Source organism: Morone saxatilis, unplaced genomic scaffold (genome assembly GCF_004916995.1).
Source record: "Morone saxatilis isolate NCDOM2014 unplaced genomic scaffold, NCSU_SB_2.0 Contig16, whole genome shotgun sequence".
NCBI lineage: Eukaryota > Metazoa > Chordata > Actinopteri > Moronidae > Morone > Morone saxatilis.
The window spans coordinates 9,420,669-9,444,429 of NW_023339718.1; the positions used below are offsets into that span (position 1 = coordinate 9,420,669).

At 41.9% G+C, this 23,761-nt stretch overlaps 2 protein-coding genes across 4 annotated transcripts in view; both read left to right on the forward strand.

Moving 5' to 3' along the window:
- Positions 1 to 2,648, forward strand: part of LOC118325509 (ubiquitin-associated protein 2-like) — a 15,106-nt gene extending 12,458 nt beyond the window's left edge. The window contains exons 27-31 of the mRNA XM_035658217.1: positions 370 to 471; positions 565 to 597; positions 940 to 1,013; positions 1,255 to 1,446; positions 1,836 to 2,648. Coding sequence (XP_035514110.1) covers positions 370 to 471; positions 565 to 597; positions 940 to 1,013; positions 1,255 to 1,446; positions 1,836 to 1,928 — 494 coding nt within the window. The 3' untranslated portion in view covers positions 1,929 to 2,648. The remainder of the gene's footprint in view (positions 1 to 369; positions 472 to 564; positions 598 to 939; positions 1,014 to 1,254; positions 1,447 to 1,835) is intronic.
- Positions 2,649 to 7,452: 4,804 nt separating this feature from the next.
- Positions 7,453 to 23,761, forward strand: part of pcsk5b (proprotein convertase subtilisin/kexin type 5b) — a 51,796-nt gene continuing 35,487 nt past the window's right edge. For 2 of the 3 annotated variants that reach the window (XM_035657842.1, XM_035657844.1), the window contains exons 1-4: positions 7,454 to 8,123; positions 12,489 to 12,593; positions 20,915 to 21,067; positions 22,729 to 22,872. In XM_035657842.1, coding sequence (XP_035513735.1) covers positions 7,944 to 8,123; positions 12,489 to 12,593; positions 20,915 to 21,067; positions 22,729 to 22,872 — 582 coding nt within the window. In that variant the 5' untranslated portion in view covers positions 7,454 to 7,943. Of the gene's footprint in view, positions 8,124 to 12,488; positions 12,594 to 20,914; positions 21,068 to 22,728; positions 22,873 to 23,761 lie in introns of all 3 variants that reach the window. The other variant, XM_035657843.1, reaches the window with a different exon arrangement.

Below are 23,761 nucleotides of genomic sequence, written 5' to 3' on the forward strand. Positions count from 1 at the left end.
GAGAAGAGTGTAGAGCGAGGCAAAAGAGAAATCAAACTTCCAGGCCTTTAAACGTGTACACCAAATCCTGCATGTGTGTGTGGAATCGGGCCTGTGGGTGTTTTTTGCTTGTGCTGCATGCATAGCTTAAACCCCCTGCTGAAGTTGGACACGGCTCAATATAGACACCGCTGCCATTTTAGTCAGGTTACCTTACTGCCTCTCTCTCCCCTGCCCCCCCTCTCTCTTCTCTTCCCATCCTCTTTCCTCTTGTTTTTTTTTTTTTTCTCTTCACCTCATCTGTTCCCTTGCTTCTTTCTCTTCCTACCCCTCCCACTCTTCTGCTCGCTCTGCCTCCTCTCTTCTTCTTCTGTACTCCTCCTCCTTCAGCCTTTGATGACCTGTCTCAAGCCCACGGGGAGTACAGTAAGGGAGGGTACGGAGGCTCTGCCCAGTCTCAGGCCAAGGCAGCGGGCAGCGGCCCTGGGAAAGGTACACACACAACACATGTGTAAACACTCTTAACAACACACAAAGTCAGTGGGCCTTTTCCTGTGGGAACAATGGATGTACTCACAATTGCAGATGATTCTACAGTCAAGAGTGTTCAGGAGAAAGGTGTGTATATGCATGTGTGTGTGATTGCACTTTGATGTGCACATCAGTGGATACATGCAAAGGGGTGAAAAAAGTGAGAAACATGCCTCTGCACCTCCTCACTTAATACGCTTCTTCCTACTGGCTGGCCCCCCTCCTACTAACATGGAAATGAACATTCAGTGCTTAGTATTCACTCATCAGTGAAGTGACACAATTGTTGCCTTCCCCCCCCTAACCCCTTGATTTTCCTCTCTTCTCTATTCTTCTTCTCTTCCATTCTTTGCTTTCCTCCCTTCCCTCTTCAATTCCAATCTTTTTTCTTTATCCCTTTCCCTGTCCCTCTCTTCTTTCTCCTCTCAGCACCGGGATTGTCAGGGTCAGGTACCAGTGGAGGAGTACCTGATATGGGAGGTTCAATCTACAGCAAAACTCAGGTGAGTGACTTGCTGTCCTGTTGTATGTTTGTGTTTAGGTAAAGGTTGGTTGTGAGATAATGTCTTAAAATAAAATCACACTTGAGTGATCTTTTGTTCAAATAATCTTCTTGATCAAAACTAAAAAATGTGTACACATCAGCAGCACATAATCTTGAATAACCAGTTTCTTAACCTATTGGACATGCGTGCAATTGGTTTGTTATTTTAATCCCTTGTGTCTGCTCTTGGTTCTCGTCAGTCATTTGACAAGCAGGGCTTCCACACGGGTACACCGCCTCCCTTCAGCCTGCCTTCAGCACTGGGGGGAACGGGGCCCCTGAACCCTGGGGGTGCTCCTGGCTACGCCCCTGCTCCCTTCCTGCACATCCTGCCACCACACCAACAGCCGCACTCCCAACTGCTGCACCATCACCTCACACAGGATGGACAGGTAAACTGAAGAGCCACATTTTGTCCATTGTACAAGACACCTATGTTTTCTGAATAGCTTTGCTTGTTGTTGTAGTTGGCTGACTTACGTGGGCAACCAAACAAGACTGCTTCCGTGCATTATTCAGCAATTAATGGGCCTCTTTCGTCCAAATAGTCAAAGTTTTTTGCACTAAAAAGGCTTTTAGCAGTCATCACTGACTGACAACTCCTTCTTCATGGTTCCTGGGCCTCACAAAAATGCTACCTCAGGGACCAAAACCTTTAGAAGGTTCCTTGCAATGTTCCTTCAGCTAGAACGGGCTAATAAATCTCATGGGAAATTAAATAAACCCGTTGGGTACTTGATCTTAGACATGATTGACTGAACATATTCCTCGTTGTCCACAGGGTCCTGGTCAGCGCAGTCAGTCCAGCAGCATGCAGCAGAAGACCCAAGGCAGCAAGTCCAGCTACGGCAGCTCCCCCTACTGGGCAAACTGAGGAATGCTTCCCACTCCCCCCTCCCCCAAAAGGCTGTGTGCGTGCGTGTGTGTATGTAAAGCTAAAACAAAAAACAAAGACACACTACCCTCACAATGAGCAACCTTGGGCTTCCTTGCCCCGCTCCCCCCACCTCCACAAGTCCTCATAAGTCTTTTGGGTTCTCTCTTCCCCCCCCCCTTTTCAAAATTGGTTGTACATGTAAGATATTTATGTATGTATTTATATATATATACTGTATATGTAATAGTAGAACATGAAATGTGGTTGCTGCATTTTATTTTTGAAGGACTTTTGTTTACTTTTTTCAAAACTGCAGGAAAAGATGTTACATTAAGACGGAATGAGATGATTATGATGGTGAGAGAGCGAGTGAAGAAGACAAAGGATCTAAAACTTCCTGTAAAAAGAAAAACAGGAAAAGGAGAGAGCTATAGCACTGATTGCATATGAGGACATTTCAGATGGGGGTGGGGTTTATAATAACTAACTGCATCTGTCTCGTCTTTTTCTTTTTTTTATACATAACTTCCTGAATGATCAGGCTCATCCCCCAAACTTCATTTTGTAGCTTCCTGTATTTCCCCTCCTTCTGGAGGGCTGCCTACTCTCCTTGTGTCAACACCTTCCCTTTAAAGACAGACTTGCCCATCTAAATTTTATATTTTAATTTAATTTTAACCCTGATTTCCCTCGAAATAAAAGTTCTGAGCAGTTGGATCTCTGACTTGTCTGAGTCTTTTTGTATTTGTCTGTTTTTCACATGGGTTTTTCTACTGTCTACTCCACAGAGGCTGCACCTTTGTTCTCAAGGAAATCTGATTGTTGTTGGGTTGGGATTTGTAGGATATGATGATCAATGCAAACCAATAGGATGGCAATTCAGCAATTTCATTAAATCATATAAAAAAATTTCAATTTTGAAGTATCTTTTCTTTGGTTTGTCCTGAAGATCCAAAACTGTTTATTTCAAATCTGTAACTTGTGAGGTTCTGTTAATTTGCAGAGTTGTGTGAAATGAATCACCTGTTTTCCTAACAAAACAATAGTTCCTTGAAACTGAAATTAACATGTTCTGTAATCTGTTGCCGTAACTGTGTTCTGTCTAATAGTCTTTTAAAGCCAATTGGCCATATGGAGGCCCAGCTTGAGCTAGACACAGGTGGCTCTCTGATTGCAGTGACTATCATTAGATACCATCTTTTCCCGTGAAATGCATATTCGATGATGCTATTAATAAAAAAACCATACTGCCAAATCAAAGGAAGAAGGATTAACCAGTTTTTATTTTTTAAATGTTAATATTATGGATTGATTTGATCCTTGGCTCATGAGTCGTCACAGCACAAACTTTCAGTGTAAATGTGAAGACAAACAGGACCGAATGTGACTTGCTACAGTAATTCAGTACAATCACATTCGTTACAATGGATGAGTATGCAGTCATGCAAAACGATGAATAGATTCGGAAAGACAATGGTACACAGAATGGACAAAGTTAAAATGATGTCACCCTCTTTTTGGGAAATGTAAGAAGCAGTATAGAGGAAAAACTGCTTGCATCAATTCAAAGTTACTGAAACAATCTTTTACACCCTTATATGAGGACATTACATATATTGCCAAGGTACTAAATATGTTCTTCAAGTAATATCTGATTTATCTCAAGGATGTTTGAAGGTCCTTAAAGGGATGAATTAGTTGATTTCTTGCAATATTTTAATTACTTATCTTTAAAATAGAATAATTTTAAACTTTAGAAACTTACTTTAGAAAAGATAAAGCGTAATGTTCCACCTGTAATCGTGGAAATGGACATGAATGTGAAAATATTGACAGAATTCAACTGCAATCTCCTGTGTTTAATCTCATCAGCTACCACCAGATGGCAATATATAGCCACGTCTTAAAGAGTCCATACCATACACAGGAGTACTTTATTTAAAACAGGAAGCCAGACCAGGTGGGTCACAGCTCACAGGAGCATAGAAATTAAATCCTCCTATTTATTTTTGGGCTTTTTTTGTTGCTTTTATTTGATAGAGTAGGTGAAGAGTGACAGGAGAAAGAGAGGGGATGACACGCAACAAGGGGCCACAGGTTGAATCAGACCCGCTGTGGTAAGGACTCAGCTTTAGTACATGGGGCACACACTCAACCAGGTGAGCTACTGGGCGCCCCTAAATCCTGTTATTTAGAAGATATTCTTCCATATGTACTGTGTAATACTGCATAACACTGACCTGGGTCATATTTGAGACATAAGACGACTGAAGAAATCTAGTAAACACAGACGATTAATACATACATTAAAATAGATCATGCAACCCAATCAAACAAGTATGTGTTGACCTCAGTGGCAGAATGCCTACACATGAGATATTCGAACCTGACACACTCTTCTCACATTGTTCGAGTAGTGTTGAACTGTGTGTTTTAAATGATAACACTACTGAATGGGTACCATAGAGATTAGAATTCACATTCCTCATGGATGCGGGATACCAACGTTTTCTTTGACTATGGCACTCTCTCTATCTCCCCCTTCTTCCATCTCTCTCCACTGAATGTAGAGAGTGTGTGTGCTGCGAGAATAGCCTATATAACCCTGGTATGTGGCTGACAAAGGAGAGAGTGAGGAGAAGAAGGGAAGGGTGGTGATGGGAGGGTGGGATGCAGAGCAGAGAGGATGGAAAGTCGGTGAGTGGCAGGTGCTATTGTGGCCTAAGTGCAGGAGCCTACAGCAACAAGGTCAAAGGTCAAAGTGAAGTTGAAAGGTCAACCTTAACTCCCAGGAAGCCCACCCAGTGAGGGATATAGATAAGGGGGGTCAGAAAGTGCGATGGGCTCTAGGAAATAACTTGAGGAACAGGAAGGTACATGAAAAAGGGATAAAGACAAGATGCAGTGTAGGTCAAATGAATAAAGAAAAACATTGAGGTCAACCAAAGGCAGGTTCTAAAGAAAATGATGGATCCAGATTCATTAGAGAAACAACGGGCAGACAAAAATGGAGAACATCTGGAAAGGAAAGCAAAGCAAATGATAGAACGCGAAGGATGGGCCATGATGGCTAAACATGGAGACACGAGAGAGGTTATGGAGAAGCAGTGGTCGATGGGTAATTGCAAGATGCGTTTGAATGCCAGAGAGGCGTACTTGTTTGATAACGCCCCTGTCTTGATGGGACAAGAAAACCATGTGGGAGGTTCCCCTCCTAGAAATGTTGGGCTTGATACTGAATGAACAAATTAGCTGTGTCCTTGTTGAATAAAGCTTGTTGGCCGCAGTTTCCTATTGGGGCCTTCCATTGTATTGTATCATGGGGGTTGTGTGGAGGTAGTTTTTTTTAAAGTTGTGTTTGGCCACAACACATGATGCACCCTGTTATTTCATTGGAGAGGCACAGGAATGCACACAGGAATGCCCCTCAGTGTGTTTGTTGACACTCATGATCATGGCTCTCAGATGTTGACAAAGACGTTTTGTTGGGGTTCACTCGGTTCACTCCCTGGAGACACTCGGGAAGCCGAGAGGCTGTCACGCAGGATATCGCGACATTTAAGATCTGAATGGAAATTGGAGGCCCTGGTGCTCAAGGTGGCCTCGTGACCTGGGTACTTGATTTGGATCCTCAAATCAATTTCTGCTGTGTTTCGTCTCCTCTCCTTTTTTTTTCTTTAAATTACAAGCCCTTCCATCCGCCTGAATGGAGAACGATCACTGGGTGTTTTTTTTCCCTCCTCTATTCCCTTTCATCTCCATCTGGGAGACCATGAGATGTTCTTGTCCCCCTGCTTGTTGTGAGATGTGACAGCGGGGTCCATTCAGCGAGAAATTGGCTGCAATTAGTGCAATTATGCTGATTTTCACTTGTGTCCCATGCAGAACAGAGTTTTCGCTGTGCACAGAGACATCCCCGGGAAACTGCTGCAAAACAAAAACCCATCAATCAACAAAGGCCTTGAATGAAAGGCTCAACTGCACATAATACCAGGCGCATTCCATAATGACAGCGTTTAGTCAGCTGTGACCTGTGTTGCGATGGGGGGCATGACATCTAGAGCTTCACTGATTAAGGGGAAATATGCAGTATAGCCAAGGGCAGACGGCCTGCATGGCAGCGGTGGATGCGTAACCCAGGCATACAGTAGGGTTAACTGTGAGGTTGGTTACAATATGACAGTGTTAAACACACCTGAGTCCAGCTCATGTCCAGGGATTAGCAGAGGATAAACTCACTCAATCTAATTTACCCACTTTTTGTAAGATATATTATAAGCAATCCGCACTATTAATCAGAAGCCAGGACGGTCAAAACAATGAAGATAATCATCAAACTGATCAAGTTGACAGAGAAAAGAATACATTCATGTTTTTTTTTTTTTCTGAAGATATAATACATTTTTATGTCTGTGGCTGTTTCCCATTGGATGATGACTGAGGTGGAGGTCATAGTTTACTCAACTTTACATTGGTATGTCTATGTCAATATTGCTCAGGAGACTGACAAGGCTTGCATTCAACAGCAGATTTCAAGGTGTAGGTGTGGAGTGCAAAATGTAATGCATCCACTTGTTAACTGGTGGACTTCTTAAAGGGAAATTTTAGGGAGGATAACACCACTGGCATTCCTGTGCAGCAGTTTGTATTAATTATTTTAAAATAAAACACACTAGTAAAAAAAAAATACAGACTCTTTCAATACATAGACCCAATTTAACGGGTATTCTCTCATTGTCTACAAACAAAACCCAAAAATAAGATATATGCTGTAAACATCTAAACTTTCTGCATATTTTCAAGATATTTTATTGCAGACTATACACATGTTACATGATATCAAATATTTCATCATGTTTCATAAATAACTGTGTTTTTCTTCATATTAGTGCTTTGGTAATATTATTTCTGATTAACCGTGTGGGCAAAATTAAAACAAAATAAATGTTTTAACAGAAGATGTTGCGTCCCTTGTACTTTCTTCATCTATATTTGATATGTGGGATTAGGAATAATGTTGCACCCGGGTTAAATAGGGTCAGGGCAGGGTCAGGGTTAGGGTTAAACAGGGGGCCACGGTTATGGTTTCTCTCTAGAAATCTACAGACTCAAGGTTTTGTAACTTTTGAGGCCACTTGTGTTATAATGCCTCCTTGCTATGCAAGTGGCCACATAGACATTAACATGTTAGTCCTGAATATACACATTGTTTGAGATTGTTGTCACTTTTGGAAGTTCAACTGAGTGTTAAGACAAATCAAAAGACATCATTTAACATTGTCCAACTAGGATAACTTCCGGCCAGTTTGGGCTTAAGAATTGTATTGTTAATCCTCCTGGAGGAGAGCCCCCGGGTGGGTCCCTGGCCCCCAGTTTGACCCCCCCTGTGCTGTGTCTGGGGTACGGGCGGTCTGCGGTGGATCCGAGAAAGAGTGTCTTTAAGACCCAGCGGAGCTCGGCAGGGAAACCCCGCGGCTTTAGTTGTTTCTACTCTCCAGAGTGTCAGCTAGTTATTTGTGGGGAGGCGCTGTAGCCATTTCGCCACATGAAAGCCCGATGAGCTGAACAACCAACATCCGAGTTGTTCGTGGAGAAGAGAAATCAGCTTTGAGGAGCTCCGCGCGCACACACAGGCGTACACGAACTCGCGCGCAAAGACGCACGGCGCGCAGACACGTACACTTCCTCCTCCTCCTCCTCCTCCGCGGTGGAAAAAAGAGAGAGAGGAACAGAGAGAGAGGGCACACGAAACGCAAACTTCCAACTCTCCCATGTGGAAAGCGGAGGTTTGAGGATAAGGTATATATTTTCCTCTTCGGGGCTCCGTTCCTCCCCCCTCTCTCCCTCTCTTTCTCTCTCTCCCTCTCTCTCTCTGTCTCTCTCAGTGTTTTTGCCCCGGATAGTTGTGTTTCTATGAGAGTCTTGCTCGGTGAGAAGAGAAGTTTGGTTGTTTGCCTGGTCGGCTGAGGAGGAGGAGGAGGAGGAGAAGAGTCGGGTTAAAAGTGGGGGAAGATGGTCCGCAACGCCGCTTGGAGAAGAAGCTTGCTGTGCGTCCTGGCGCTCAGTCTTGGCTTTGCGTCCCCGCCGTGCAATGCTCGGATTTACACCAACCACTGGGCAGTTAGGATAGCCGGTGGAGCCGATTTGGCCGAGCGGATAGCGGAAAAATATGGCTATAGGAACATGGGACAGGTAGGTCTTATTTATGTCTTTTGTTTTCTTGTTTTTTCAACTCTTAAAAGTGGGGCAGGTCAGGCTGGTGGTTGCTATTCCTTTACCAGTAGACCAACCATACGAGGTCAAACGTCAAAGGTCTGAGGTCCATACACGAGCCATGAAACGTCTCTGTGATTCTCGAAGCCAGTCCTATCCTTTTTTTTTTCTGTGGCTATCTGTCTCTGAGACAAGAAGAGAAGCTGCAGGAAACCGATAAAAGAAGACCAAGAGGAGGATGGCACAACAGGTGCCTCCTCGCTGTGTTTCCGCGGATCATGTTCAGTTTGCGGGCTGCAGCCACAGGGAGCTCACTATCAGCCTCACAGCCACAGCAGTCTCATGTGCTTGGTCCTTATGACACACAAGTGGTTTGTAGTTAATTTACATCGAAGGGTGCACAGTCAAACAGATTCTTATGTTGTTTCTTTTTTAACGCTGTCGTATTTGTGCCATGTGTAGGACTCAAAAACGTCCCCTGACCAGTCCTGCTTTACTTGGCTACAGTAACATTTTAAGTGGAAAAACGTGGCAAGTTTTTTTTTTTTTTTTTTTAAACATTACATGGAAGAAGAGATGGAGGTTTGAGTTGCACTTCTCTGCTTATGTTCTACAGTAGTGTGAGTGTAACCTGGGCTCAGTCCATAACTAGGCCCGCTGGATCAGCTGCTGTAAAACACCACTATTGAGCTGTGTTTACATTTAGGATGAATCCTTTAGTAGATGCTCCCATACTTTTTTGTCAGTATTCTCAAACTGCTGATGTATTTCTAATGGGTTTTTGTGAGCAGCTAATGATGAAGCACCACTACAAGAGAAAATCTTAAAAGACGCATGTCATACTTCATCAGAAAAATTGGAGACATTATTTTTCAATGACCCGAGCGTATGCATGCCTCTACAATGTACGACCCTATAATTTCCATTAGATCTGACACTTAAGCCCCAATGTCAGGGCCATTGCTTAGTGTAGTCTAAAATAAATCCCAACCACAGCTGTCGAAAAAATGTACATACAAAGGAAACACTTGTAAGAGATTTTGTTTGACTATCTTCACATTATGTCATTTTATTAATCCACACAAGTCTGCACAGGTCCAGGAGGAGTGGTTTAATTGGTCACTTCAAGAGTTGAAAGAGAAATCCTGTGTTTTTTATGGACAAAAGAATTATGCCACACAAACGTGGACCCCACACATACTCCAGAGTATCGTGACCGAAATACGTGGGTAGTTCAAGCCTGCACTTGCCAGCCCTCAACATGAAGACAGCGTGGAACAGAGGGGGGCATTCTGACAGGTTGTTGTGGGGTAGCCTAGTCAACAGCTATTGAACCCCCCCTCCCTCCTCGACTTATCCAGCCCGCCCACCCACTATACTCCCCAGAGAGCAGGCCTTAATGGCCTCGTTTATCCCCTCTCTTTGACGGGAACTAATGTGTGGAGCCCCCCCCCTTTCCATACCAGCCCCCAATAGGAATTCCCCTGTGGAGTGCAGTGTCGCTCCCAACCCCCACCATTCGCCCTAATTTCCATCTCAATATGGAACGTTCATTGGACTTTGACACCTCATAGACAAGAGTTTTACTTCACTTCCTGGTTTTGGGGTCAGCTGAAAGCCGCTCCCATGGGAGCGATAACAGCACACTCTGATTTCCTAATGTGAACTTTGACATCCTCATCATCAACCCCCTCCCTCTTATATCCGTGCAGCACTTATATATATATATGGTGAACGGCATTAAACCTGTGAAGGGAGCTGGCTTATTGCACATGTTTTGGCAGGTTGATGCTGCTGTAGGTTGCAAAGAGATGCACTGTAACGGTTCCTTCATTTGATTACAGTTACTTGGAGTTTTGGTAACGATTGGACTGGTTGTGATAAGTGATTTTGGGATGTAACTGCTAAACGAGAAGGGAAGCAAAGTAGTTAGAGAGAGAAAAGGGGGGGATGGGTAGGGAAAACATGTGACACAGGGACAATATAGTCTTCTTGACAGGGGTGGAAAGAAGAGAACAGACAAAGATAACCACACACTGGGAGATGGAAGGAGGAGGGAGCGAAAGAAGGGACGATAGATGGACGGATGGATGAAAAGAGTTGGCATGGAGTGAGAGAGCACCTCGTTGGGGAATTCTGGGTAATCCTCTTAAGCATGGAGCCCCCTTCCCAGACTGAGACACTGGTCCAAATTGAGTCAAAATCAGCTGACAAGGCCCTAGATGTGGATATGTGTTCAAACTGGGAGAGGATTTGGAGCTGTGGAGAAGGAGGGCGATGATCTGTAGCCAGACATGGACAGGAGGTGGTTGCAGCAATAATGACTTATGAGATTATTTAATCAGGTTGTACTGATGCATCCGTTGTTAAAGGCATTAGGCCAACAGGATGTTTGTTATGAAAGTTTGTTCTGCTGAAGTAAGTTATCAAGAATAACATTTAGACCTCACAAATACGGATCCTTTTGAGCCAAGCTAATCACACTGTGTCTGTGATCGACTGGGAGACTGCAGCCGCTGCACCACATAGCAAGATGTTAGAAGCGTCTGTGGACACATTACAAAAACATAAACATTTTTTTGCAATGATAGAATCCTGCAGTGTGTGTGTGTGTGTGTGTGTGTGTGTGTGTGTGTGTGTGTGAGCTCTCATCTTCTTGTGTGATGCCAGTTATTGTTCTGTTTAATGTGGACAGCGAGTGTGTATCTGAGCCACAGTTATTCAGGCAGAACTTGAACTTGTAGTTTGACCCAACTATGACCCACTCAGATTAATTTCTGTGGAAAAAGTCCCCTTTTAGCAATTCCTGGTCGGATTAATAATCCATTATTTGGAAGATAAATACATTCAGTAAAAGTGTCCGTGATGCAAGACATCATGAATCACTGAAGTGCAAGTGATTTCACTTCACTAATTTGTTACAACATACTTCCCAGTGACCAAAGGTTATGCTGAAGTTATGATTCATTGTGCGGTTTGTTGCATTAGAATGAAAGTTCAGCTGTCAATATAAGCCCCGCATTTCCATCTGTAGGTCACATGTAGTCATAGCTACAACAGTAACAACTCCAGCCATACTTGTACACTAGAGTTCAGGTCAAGAAGCTGCACACTGAATGTGAGATATAGTGCAACCTGAAGACGTTTATTAGTTTATGTGCAGAGCAGAAGTTTAGATCTGTGCTTTAGGGGTTTTTAAATACTGTGTGTAGAGCTTTTCCAGCAGCTCCCTGTTTGCAGACACTCCTGGAGGGAAGGTGGCCTGCTTAATGGCAGTGCAGATGTTGAGTAGATTAAATAGGCAGTGGAAGCGCGATATGTTGAGACCTGTTTACACTATGAGAAGCATCCAAACTGGTAGCCGCCTATTGTTGAAGCACATTTTGTTAGTATATAGAACGCTTTGTAATGTGATTACCCAAGGCCTCTGATGTGTGCTGTGTGTTTAGTGTTTGGTCTTTGCTGAAAGGCGATTCAGCCAGGCCTATTGGCACTTTTTTTGTTTCTCAGTATATCAGTCTGGAAGTTGGAGCGTGTGTGTGTGTGTGTGCATGAGCATTGAGCTGAAAGATGATCTAATGGGCTCTCTGGTAGTGGAGCTCAGCCATGGATCAGTGACGCACCATAGGACCCTTGGCAGCCATGACAGTTTGATCATCTGAGGGATTGCATGGTCTTTATCAATTATTAAAACTAATCACCGTCCAGCAGCCTGCCGTCTGTCTGTCATTGTCAGTCTGCAGATCCTCTGTCTTCCTCATCTCTCTGTCACTCAAAGTCTTTGTTTGTGTGTGTCTGTATGTCTGTCTAACTTTCAGTCTGTCTCTGTGTCTTTTTGTGTCTTTGTCTGTCTTTGTTTGACTTGTCTGCCCTTTATGTCTTACCTTTTAGTCCACGTCCCTTTTATCTTACCATGTCTTTATTTCTGAGCTCAACGAAACCTTATGTATAAAACATAAACATAGAAAAACTTAAACATTAACATCAACAACACAGAAAAAATGTCACTTTACTACTTTTTCGAATACTTCAGCTGTGGTGGTTGTGGAGTTTGTTGTGGAGTTTACCCAAGGAATTAATGACTATGATAAACTCTAACATCATGTGTATGTATTATGTTTATACTGTATATGTGCCTGATATCTGTTTCAAATGTGGAGCGCAAACATATGTTCAAAAATAAAAATGCCAGAGCAGTTACTCATAATCATTTTTAGGACATTGTGGAAACAAAATCTTGTTTTTAAAGTGCACTAATGAGTTATGGTGAGATAGAAAGGGTTATGGAATGAATGAATACTTTTTGGTCTGTATATATGTTAAGTCTGTATATATGTTTTGCAGATTGGGGATCTCAAAGACCACTATCACTTCTTCCATAGTCGGACCATCAAGAGGTCAACTTTGTCCAGCCGTGGTCGCCATAGTTTCATCTCCATGGAGCCCAAGGTAAGCCTGTTGCACTGTTTAGTGAATTACAGGTTTAGAATCAAAGTAGTTCACAGAGTATGTGTTTCTTGTGTATTTAAATGATAGTGGAGATAGTTTGATGAAATAATCATAACTCAAGGTCCACACACTAGCTTTTCTTAGCTGTTCATTAGTTCCTCAGTTTTTGAAGTTGTGTTGGAGATGAGTTAGTTGTCATCACGGGATCTAAATGTGGAACTCCATCTGCTGATGAATACAAAGAATTGCAGTCGAAAGTCCTGGAGTCCTTGAAGTACGATTGTCTTGTCAGAACTTTTACGCTAATACACGAGACAGTTCTTTACTTTTTTACTTGTAGGCAGGTATTTCGGAAAATTGTTTCCTTAAGACCATTTATCGTTTATTCATGTGTGTGTTCATTTGTTTACAAACGGTATATTCAGATGACAATTTAAAGGAAAAATCAACACAAACTCTCTGGAACCGTCTCCATTCTCCCATAGGCGTTCAGTTAATTCACATACTTTTCATTCTCATCAAACAATTCAGTGTGTCCTGTATCGTCATGTTTGTTCACTCATTCATTATGGTTTTTCCTTTAATTTGTCACTGATCTGTATGTTTATGGAATATGCCATTACAGGATAATCACAACTTCCACTTTAGAAGTAAATGTATTACCTGTTTAAAAGGTTGTGCTGATGTCATACATTATACAGTCAGATCCAGGCTGTATTTGATGCACATGTCTGTGTGGAATACACTTGACACACCAACTTAGTTGACTCTGCTGTCTGGTCCTTTACCTACACACAAATGGGTTATTGCACAGCACAGGAACTATAAGATTGCAGGAACATCCCAGTTTTCTTGACATGTCACGCCGGACTGATCACAATCCTGACAAATGAATTGTGATAGATGAGGCCTGCTATTTTTCTATTTCACAAACCAAGAAACTTCAGGTTTGATGGATAGGCTTAGAGGTCAGGTGGGAGATTACAGAATTAATCATTTCCTTGAAATAGAAATAGGCAAAAAGTGAGCCCTATGTGAACCACATATCCAGCCTTCAGGCTACAGAGAGGTCTGAAGACCTGGAATGAATAAGGGCAATGCGTCTTCCTGACTGCTCTTCAGGTGTGAGGTTCACAAGGCCACTTCAAGGACAGGATGAAGTCCCAGAAAGAAGTTGTTAAGTCAAAATGAAGGGAAATTGTCAATTTTCCCTTCCACGTAGAGAAAAACCCTGCCCCTACCATGGCAGCTGATTATCTGAAACTGACTTGCTACAGTATATTAAGGTACCAGGCTGTGTTTCAGACCTTAACTCTCAACTAATGGATAAAACTAGTGCTGCAGCTTTCCAGCCATAATGAAATTGAGTTGCACCTGAAGTTTTGCCATTCACCACACTATGGCTACTAGTCAGAGCATATTAAAAGATGTAATCTATTTAATATAATTTGACATGGTTTCTACTTTACCTAGGTTATGATTGTCTTCTTAAATAAAATACCAGCTTGCTAATGCATCTTAGTCAACTTAACAGTATGGTTTTTTTTTTTTGTGAACTGCCTCAAACAAGAGCGTCTGACCTAAGGTAAACCCTTACTCGTGTCCTGTCAGTTTTCCTCTCATCACTGCACCAGGTCATCAAACCGTGGCTGCATTATTAATGAAACCTGAACCTTGCACATCTCTGACCTGAACTTAATTAAAATACATGTAACGAGGTGCTAAATCAAACTTTAGGACAAAACAGTTTGTCGAAACGTCTCATTCTTAACATGTTAAAACCTCATGCTCCTTTTAAAAAAAGAAAAAAAAAAATCATCTTTGTATCTGATACAGACTTTACTTGATGTGTATGTGGATGTCTCCCTGCTGGATGAAGCGGCTCACTTTATCGAACAGGCTTGGACTTGATCCTGAGAAACCAAGCAGTGGATTCAAGCGCATTTAAGTTTGTTTGTATCTGTGCATGCACATGAATGCATGCTGGCTGCTGAGGAATGATAATGATTTATCAGCGCGATTATAAAAAGAATGGAAGAATAGAAAAGAAATAGTGAGCAAAACAGAAAGCAATAAGAATAAGAAGAATAAGACAGCGCCTGTCACCTTTTGTTATCCACCTATCTTGTTCTCCTCTATCTCCTTGCTTCTTTTCAATTTCATTTTCTTTCTCTACTTATTTTTAGTCCACTCAGCTTGTTTTGTCCACCTGCTGTCCTTACCTGTCATCCCTTTTCTTTTCTCTCTCTCTGACTCCCACTCCTACCCCCTTTTATCACTGTTCCTTTCAGCGTACTTGTCTCCCTCCCTCCGTCTTTGGTCCTCTTGCTCTCTCGGGCCTGACACTGTGCCATGGTGGAAGAAGGTTTGTGTCCTCATGCCAGCTGGCTGAGCGACTGAGATTTTAGAAGACTAGATCAGAGAGGAGAGTTTAAGGACAGAAAAGGGAAAAGGAGCAATTACAACAGAAGGAGAGTGAAGAGGGGCTGAAGAGAGAAGGGAAGAGGGGAAAGATGGATTAGAGAAACCAAATAAAGGAAAAGAGGAGTGAAGAGGAATGGAGCTGTCAGTGTTTTCTCCCGACTGGCTACGCTTTCAGCGTAATCTGCGGACCTGTCTGTGGGTTTGGGATCCACATGACGGCTAGTTTGGCACCAGCGCAGTCTGGCATACTGCTAATGATGTTTTGCAATCAGGTTTTGTAATAATGACAGCCGTGTGTGTTTGTGTGTGAGTGAGTCAGATGGGTGTAGCGGTGCCATGAAAGGCGCACCCTGCCATCCACAGTACTCATTGGCACGCATGTTACCATGGTGATGCAGCACAGCACAGATTACCACTTTATGGCATCCGCCTAACTGCAGTGCCACTTGCCTGTCAGGTCAAAGACCACTTATTTCTCCAGGCTGGTGGATGACTCTGCCAACGCCATTGGCCAGTAGAGAGAGTGTGTCTTCACCTTGATAGCTCCACATCGCTACAGATCGTTATGGATTTACATTGTGTATAGATGTTACTCAGTATTTCGTATACCACTGAACAGACAGTGAAGGCCTAACTAATTTTATAGTCTCAAAAGAATTACATTTATTTTTATTAATTTCTTATTTTTAAGTTAAGTCTTCAATGTCCTATAATTGTACTTTATAGGTTTTGTAATGTTACTGTAACATTACTGAAAAGGCAGTTACATCTTAAATGTACATTTGTAGTTTTCCCTCCGTATATCACAATATGAATACAATCAGAAAGACAACGTGATGAAATAAGCTGATTATGCCAATTAAAATGGCATTTATGAACCTGCTAGTTAGATCTTCTCTTTGTGTCCTAAGCAGCACTCAGCTTGCACCTTGCACAGCTATGCTGACGTACGCCTATGAGTCATTCATATAGGGAGTTCCAAGAGAATTTGGACAGCCACAGACTGTTTTGTTGTAGCTGTGCACTGTTATTAGTTTTTGGTGTGAAATGAGTTCAAGTATACTCCGTCTGCTTTGTTTGAAATCTATTTCCAGCAATTTCAAGTTTACTGTAAACAACAATTAGAGTACTACTGTGGTTGTTTCTCCCTTTTATAATGTCCTTTTTGAAGTCTGTGCAGAGATCAGTGCAGAGATCCGTAGAGAGCAACAACTGCTGAACACCTCCGCGGCAGTCTGTCCACAGTGTTCTGTTGCAGGAGCATGGTGTTTCCAGACGGTTTCACTTAGCGAGACTCTTGTTTACTTGAAGTCATTTATCGAGACGTGCAGGAAAACTGAGAACCAGGTGTGGTCCGCAGCTGAATCCTCGCCGGGATACACTGAAATGCAAAATGGCTGTGATGACAAAATCAAATTTCAGTGTTTTTTGGTATTTATGAGTTACAGGCTTGTTGACGTCACGCCAAATAAGGGAAAATATGTTGCCACATAGTTAAACTTGAATGAGCTCAAATCTAATTATTATACAGTTAAAACTCCTTATTTCTGCTTAATATTTAGCCACTATGGCTCATAGATTTCCCCCCCTTTAGGGCTCACTGTATTCATGAACATGTGTGGGAGACAAGGACAGTCGCAGCATCAAGGAAACAACAGATGGAGCCTTTGTACCTGTCAGGACCTTAGGAGTAATTTGCATACGCACAGGTATTATGAGACTCCACACAGTCCCAGGTACAGATTTCCATAAAGCCAGGATGCTTTTGTGGCATTCTGCCATAGAATCTGCTTTTGCCTCAAATTTGTTTAGCAGATGAACCATTAGTTGACGCCCTGAGACGCGCACCTACAGCTGGCCAGCACAGCATGACAGGGCTCAGACCATCATAAGTTGCGCGACTGTGTGCTGTGTTTGGGCTGAGGCTCTGAATTAAGAGAGCACAAGATCTGGCTTCTTGTGTCTGTCCAAAGGTTATTATGGGTGTTTTACTACAATAGCCTTTGACCTTTTTTAAAACTCACAGCTTTCAGTTCTTTTGCCTGAAACTCAAATAGCATCTCAAAAACAGCAGTGAAAGTGGATCAATTTGTTCCCATTTGTTCTATTGAAGTGAACTCTTCCCCAGTTTCCCCTGGTTACTGACCCAGCCAGCAAGAGCCACCTGCAAACCCTTACACAGAGAGCAAATGAGAGAGAGGGAGGGAGGAAGGGGGTTGGAGTGGGAAAGAGAGAGAAAGACAGCTGATCTCAGAGAAAAATGGGCATCTGCGAAGAAGAAGACCTGAAATGCAGCGAAGGAGAGATGGCAGGGAAGAAGCAAACGAGGGAGAGAGATGAAAAAAGTAAAGGAGTGAGATGGGAGAGGGAGTCGGACTGGGAGGAAAGAAAAAAAAGGAGAGTGACGGAGAGGTACAGGCGCTAGAAGATCATTCCTCTGCTCCACCAAGCTGGAGTTAAAAAGAATGGAGCAGATCCAATCGTCATGCCTCAGAGCCAGCCAGAGAATTGGCACCGAAACAAAGGCAGTGATACACGGGCAAGTTTTAGAGGCAATAATAGGGGGCAATATTATCTTTGTTTGGATAGAGACTGGCAAACGTAACACAATTGAGGTTGATAACTGAAGGCTGTGGCCAGTAAGTGATTTATCAGGGACAACAAAGGATGACATTGCACTTGATAGCTTTAGAAAAACTGTTGGATACCATTTATGTGCTCTGGGTTATCCAGCAAGTGGAGGACAAAAGTGTATTTTGTAAATATAGAAATGCAAAGCCACCCATGTAAGCAGCAGCAGTATGAAGATAGAAAGTAGGGAACTACTTCAAATACATAAAGAAACAAAAGCTTTTTCACTATAGTAGAGATTAAATATATAACATGGAACAGTAAAACACTTGCACAATTTGTCCACTGTATTTTTAGTGGAATGAGCAGATACTTCTACTGTAAACATTGTAGCCGTACACGTAACCTGTATATAAACGTTAGACTGTGGTGGAACTGCTCTTTATGAAGAAGATTGACAATATGTTGCTAGAGCGATCAATAAAAGTAAATAACCAGCCCTTCTGAGAGTAGGGGCTGAGTTGTGTATATAAACATCATGATATTAATGTCAGTATTGACCACATTCCCACTGAAACCTCTGGACTTATTCATTATTTCTTTGCACTTATATTGATATTGTCACAGTTGGGGAAAAAAAGTCCAGTTGTGATGATGAGAGGTGTGAAAATGAGGACATTGATGATCAACGGGAGATTCTTACAGCATGTAGTGCTGCACAACTGTTGAATCTTAACTACTTTAGATGTAAACTGACGACAACATATTTGTGTTTTACAAATTCACTACCCAACATTTTTTTTGGGATCTATCTTGACCTTCACTAGTATTAAGTATTAAGGTGAAAAAACCTGAAATGACAAAATTCTTTGTTTGAACAATTTATTTTTCAGAAAAGTTGAGGAAAGCTCAGACAGCAAACCAGTATCATCTGCACTAAACTACTAAGGTAGACGAACACTTCTTCTGCTGCAGATAGAAGTCAGTGTAGGATATAAAGTATATGGCAATATTGATAGCTGATATTTCAATGAAGGTGGAGGTCATCATCAGCTACAAAGCAGTGCCTGGCTGATGCTCAAAGACACTTGCTAGCACGCAGATGCATGAAACTTCTTCAGTTCATGTCCTCCATTTGGGAAGTTGGGCATTGGTTTGGTCCTTTACATTCCCGGCTCTCGTCAATTTCATCAAAATTGTCTCTTTTTTTTTAACGACATCTGTAAAGTCTTTACTCCATCGCGTCTGTCTGTGGAAAAATAAACATGAGTGGCAGGGACGCGTTCATTGTCCGACCTTCCTGGAATTACCGAGTTAAAGGACAAGAGCAGTTAAGAATTACACTGCTGATCGAAGATTGCGGTTGATGCAATGCTAATATATGCAGATTGTAATGATACACCAGTGGTTTTGCACCGACACACACGCACAATTCCTGATGACAGTGTTGTTTTGAGGCTAATGGCGTGTGTAAACGGTTGCTTTGAAGCTGATGGTCCTGACAGAACTTGGAGTGAAATGAGCTGAGACCTCGGCAGACGGCTAAAACAAAATATATCACTGGGTTTTTTACTCTTTGTCTCTGTCTCTGCCCTGGTTCGCCATTTCTTTTTCTCCTATATTTTTTTCCTCTTAAAAGGGAGGTCTACACTCTTGAGTTATTAAATTACGCCATCTACAGAATTGTTTTTTTTCTCTCCCCTCCTTCACGATCTATAAAGAGATACATACTTGAGTTATTAAATCAATGTTATTTGTAAAATCAATCTTCCTCTCTTCACTTGCTGTCTTTTGGTCTCACTTGCTATTTGTTTTCACCCCCCCTCCTTCCAGCTCAGTCTTTTTTTTATTGACTCTCCTGGGACTTGTTCTCTTCAGCTCTTTATCACCTCCCCTTCTCTCGTCTTATCTTGTCTCGTTGCCTCCCTCTCCAACTCTCTGGAGAGCCTGGCAGATTGTTTCAGTGCATGAGACCAGATAATCACTCTGCAGTCATTTTGTCAGCTTTTCTCTCTTCTCCTCTCTGTCTGCTGGAGCTGTATTGATGTGGAGAAATGCTTTGTCTTTGCAGTTGGACATTGTTCACTGAAACCTCAAACTTCTGGATCTGGCAAACTGAGCAACAAAAACACCTTTTCAGTGTGAAAATTGTTCCATTGATTATCTGTTGTGAGCAGAGTTTTCTTGTCTATACATCATGCATACAGCTAGAGGCTGTTAGTTCACAGTAGATGGTGTGGCGATCATTTCAGGAGAAGTGCACACTTTGAAAGTACTGTATAAATAGGCAGTGGCTCCACCACAAAATCTCATCTTAAAATGCCTGAAGTAAATTGAAAGGATCCTAATGTAATCTGTATGGTGTTAAAGAATCATACCCAACTACAGTTAGAAGAATCTATGAATAATTTATTACAGAAATATTTACATCTCAGGATGCTCTCACAGCTTTACGCATGCTCCCTCTATATGGTGTGCCACTTGTAGGCCTGCAAACATTCCAGTTTTTGTCTTGTCATCATTGCTGGTACATGCAAACTTCTTGTGGAGTCTTTTTAGACGCATGAGGTCTGCAGGACTTCATCTAGACTAAACACAAGATTTCAGGGTTTTAAAAAGAGGTGACCAGGGCCAAGCAAGTGCGTCCAGCCCTCTTGTTCAGATCCAACAATGCTGATTTTGAAATCGGAAAATTCCGTCTGAAAGTGGAGCGAGATTCCTGCCAAGGAATGCCTTGCGCCTTGAAGCGAGCCCATAACATTTGAGAGATTGATGTTACCTGAGAGACATTTATGTCTTTGGAGCATATGTGTGTGTGTATTAGTCTGTCCATTTTGCAGAGAAGGAGAAATGAACTGATGGAGAAAAAAAATGTTTGTCCACTGCAAAGCTCTTGGGTTTAATGCATAGAAAGTGTTAGATGGCTAAAAGGATACCTTACGAATAATATATCAAGATTCTGGTGATGCTTCTTGATTTACAGGTTTTCACATGTAGTTCTTGTGTATATTTCTCTCAGTTGATATTTTTATTTAGTTTTTGCTCACCTTAGCCTGAAATGACTTTACAGCGTTGTTTGAGCGTTGTCAACATTTTTGAAAACGTTTTTTCTTTGAAATACAAATCACCTTTAGAAATAAGAAACTTAATTTCTCTTCAGCATTGTCTCATCTTACAGTCCACCCATAACAAAAGGAAGTCTTTCTTTTGATGAAATTCCACCTATTGATTCACTGTATTATGTGTGAAGTGATTCTACTACTGTGTGGTATTACTTAATGCCTACACATTTTCTACAATTTCCTGTCTGTGTTTGCGTGTTTCAGGTGGAGTGGATACAGCAGCAGGTGGTGAAGAGGAGGATCAAGAGGGATTACAAGCCAGCACCGCCCCTTTCTCTATCAAGCCCCGCCCACAGCAGCCCGGCCCAGAACAACATATTCTTTAACGATGCCAAGTGGAGCAGTATGTGGTACATTGTGAGTACGCTGTATACTCGTAACAGAGAATCTCTCTCTCTCTCTCTCTCTCTCTGATGTATGTTTACTGCCCCGAAAGAAGAATATCACATTTATCAAAAGTAGAGCTCAATATAATTTAGCCTCATCTACGTTGCGTTCGGCCATTCTTCTCAGAAGATTGTGTGCCGTTATTTGCCCACATTTATCCAGTTTGTAGGTCAAAGGTTAGCCGAGGTCGTGGCATGATCCTGATTACTGTAGGGTCAGTGGAGCCGAGGGATTTGTCTGCGTGTGTTTTACTGAATGAAAGAATAGAAGAGCCGTAGTGATTACATTTTTGAATTTGCTCAATTTCAAAAGAGAGAATTTAGGGTCAAGGTAAGACAGTCCATGTTTATTCATGAATATTTGTCACAGGAAAGCCCACAGAGGTAGAAATATACATGTCTCTCTGGTCCTGCATTTCAAAACCTTTCCTCTGAGATTGGCAGTGTCGTGCATGCACTTGTTTACACACACACACACACACACACACACACATACAGTACATAGAAATTCAATAGCCGAGATTTGCTTGCTTATCACAAGTGTTTGCATACACCCTCAGATCATTGCTCTTTTAGTTATGCATTTGTGTGTGTGTGTGTGTGTGGTTGAATGTCCTCAACTGTCAATTGTTAACTTAGTGTAGATAACTCCTAATACTTTGACCAGAGGTTTAAGACATATTTTTCTGGCTGTAGGACAGAACTCTCTGAACTTGGTGTGTGTTTTCAGGTTTACATGTCTAACAAAGTTCCTGACATAGCTTGTAGTTGAAACATTTCTGTCAGTGAAATGTTTTTGGCAGTGTGTCCATTTGTTCTTTTTGATTTATGAAAAAAACAGAGATTAACCAGTGTCAGTGACTTGACATGAGTTGGAATCACATTGAAGCTGCATACAAATTGTCAGACATAACTTGGAGTTTTTGGACTTTGATTCTGTAATAAAAAATACTTTTATGACAACTCAACTCATGAATCAGATTAAATTTGTTTTAGGTTCACAATACCATATCTAAATGTTTGGCATGCAAACAAATAACCACTTGTGCATGCAGTACTTCTCAAGAAATGAATTTGTTTCCTCTCTCTGATCTCTGTGATGATGTTTGCATTAGGACCATTAAGATTGTTCAATGTGTTAAACAATTATACAAACTCAGTGATTCGATCTCTAACTATTTATGTATCTTTTTTCAACATGGGTCTATATTTGTGAAATAAGACACACAATGTTACGGTTTAACCAGGCTGTCTGAGATTACACCTTTTCAGACACTTTGAGACTTGACTTTAACTTGTTTGGACTGGTTTATGTGGGACTGTACCTCCTGTATGAAAAATGGTAATGCTCACGCTTGCTGTAAGTTTCATCATGTGGGCACGCTCATAAAGTTTAAATGCCAAGTGTGTAGGATTTAGTGGCATCTAGCGGTATAGATGCAGATTGCAATGCCTTCGCTTCGCCCTCCCGTTCCAAATGAAAACTATGGTGGCTGCCAAAAACACGATAGACATACAAGACTGTACATACTGCAAGACACTGATTAATTTTTGTTTGTGTTTCTTTCATTTTTCTCCTCCTTTGTCTTCTATAACCTTCACTCCCCTCATCTCCTGCCACGATCTATCCAGCACTGTAATGACGACGTCCATAACTGCCAGTCGGACATGAACATCATGGGGGCGTGGAAGAGGGGCTACACGGGTAAAAACGTGGTGGTGACCATACTAGATGATGGCATTGAGAGGAACCACCCAGACCTCTTTCAGAACTACGTGAGTGTGTATGTATGCGCGTGTAGGGCGGCTCTGTTTGACTGTGTGTGTATGTTGGAGTCTTCAGCCGTGTTGTATGTCAGTGTCTGTGTGAGAGGTTAGGGGAGGTGTAGGAATTTATCTGTAACATCTGGGAGAAATTTCAGGATTAAAAAGTCACAGGATTACAGTTGTCTTGTGGAAAAAGGAAAAAAAAAATCATCAGTTTACTGATTTAGAATATTAATAACATAAGAAATTATATTCTGTAAGTAGGAATAAATTGTCTTTTTGAGCACGTAACTAAGTCCTGTTACAGACAGCAAAAATCAACTAGATTGTGCTACTGTAATTTGGATCAGACAATCATGCCTCATGGATTACATTTCCTATAACCTGTGGGTGTGCAGGTATGCTGTGTGTACATGTTTATTTGTCTGTGGTTACATACTTCAAGCGCATGTCGAGGTATGTCGTAGGTAGGTACCAGTGCCAAATAGTTAGAGCATCTTCTTGGCCTCAGGCAGCAGGTAAGGTCATCAATCAACTGTGTAGATAAAATGATTCACACCCTGTTTGACAGCGCCTGCGCTGCTGTTATTAGCTACTCTTAATGCCTGGATTTGTTTATGCCGAAGGGCAAGAGGAACAGCAGATTGAGTTAGCTCTGATTACATTCGATTTACAAAACTGTTGTGAGTGATGCTAATGTGAACTGTTTGATTGGGTTAGAGAAGCTCGTCTACAGGTACAGCTACAGTTCTACACACACGCACACACACACACACACACACACACACGTAGTGTGGGACCTACCTTTCTAACTATTTACCTGTTGGATGTTTTCTGTCCCCTGATCATTATTGCAACTGTCATTTTGATGTTTGATGTACTTGTTTTGACCTCCGTG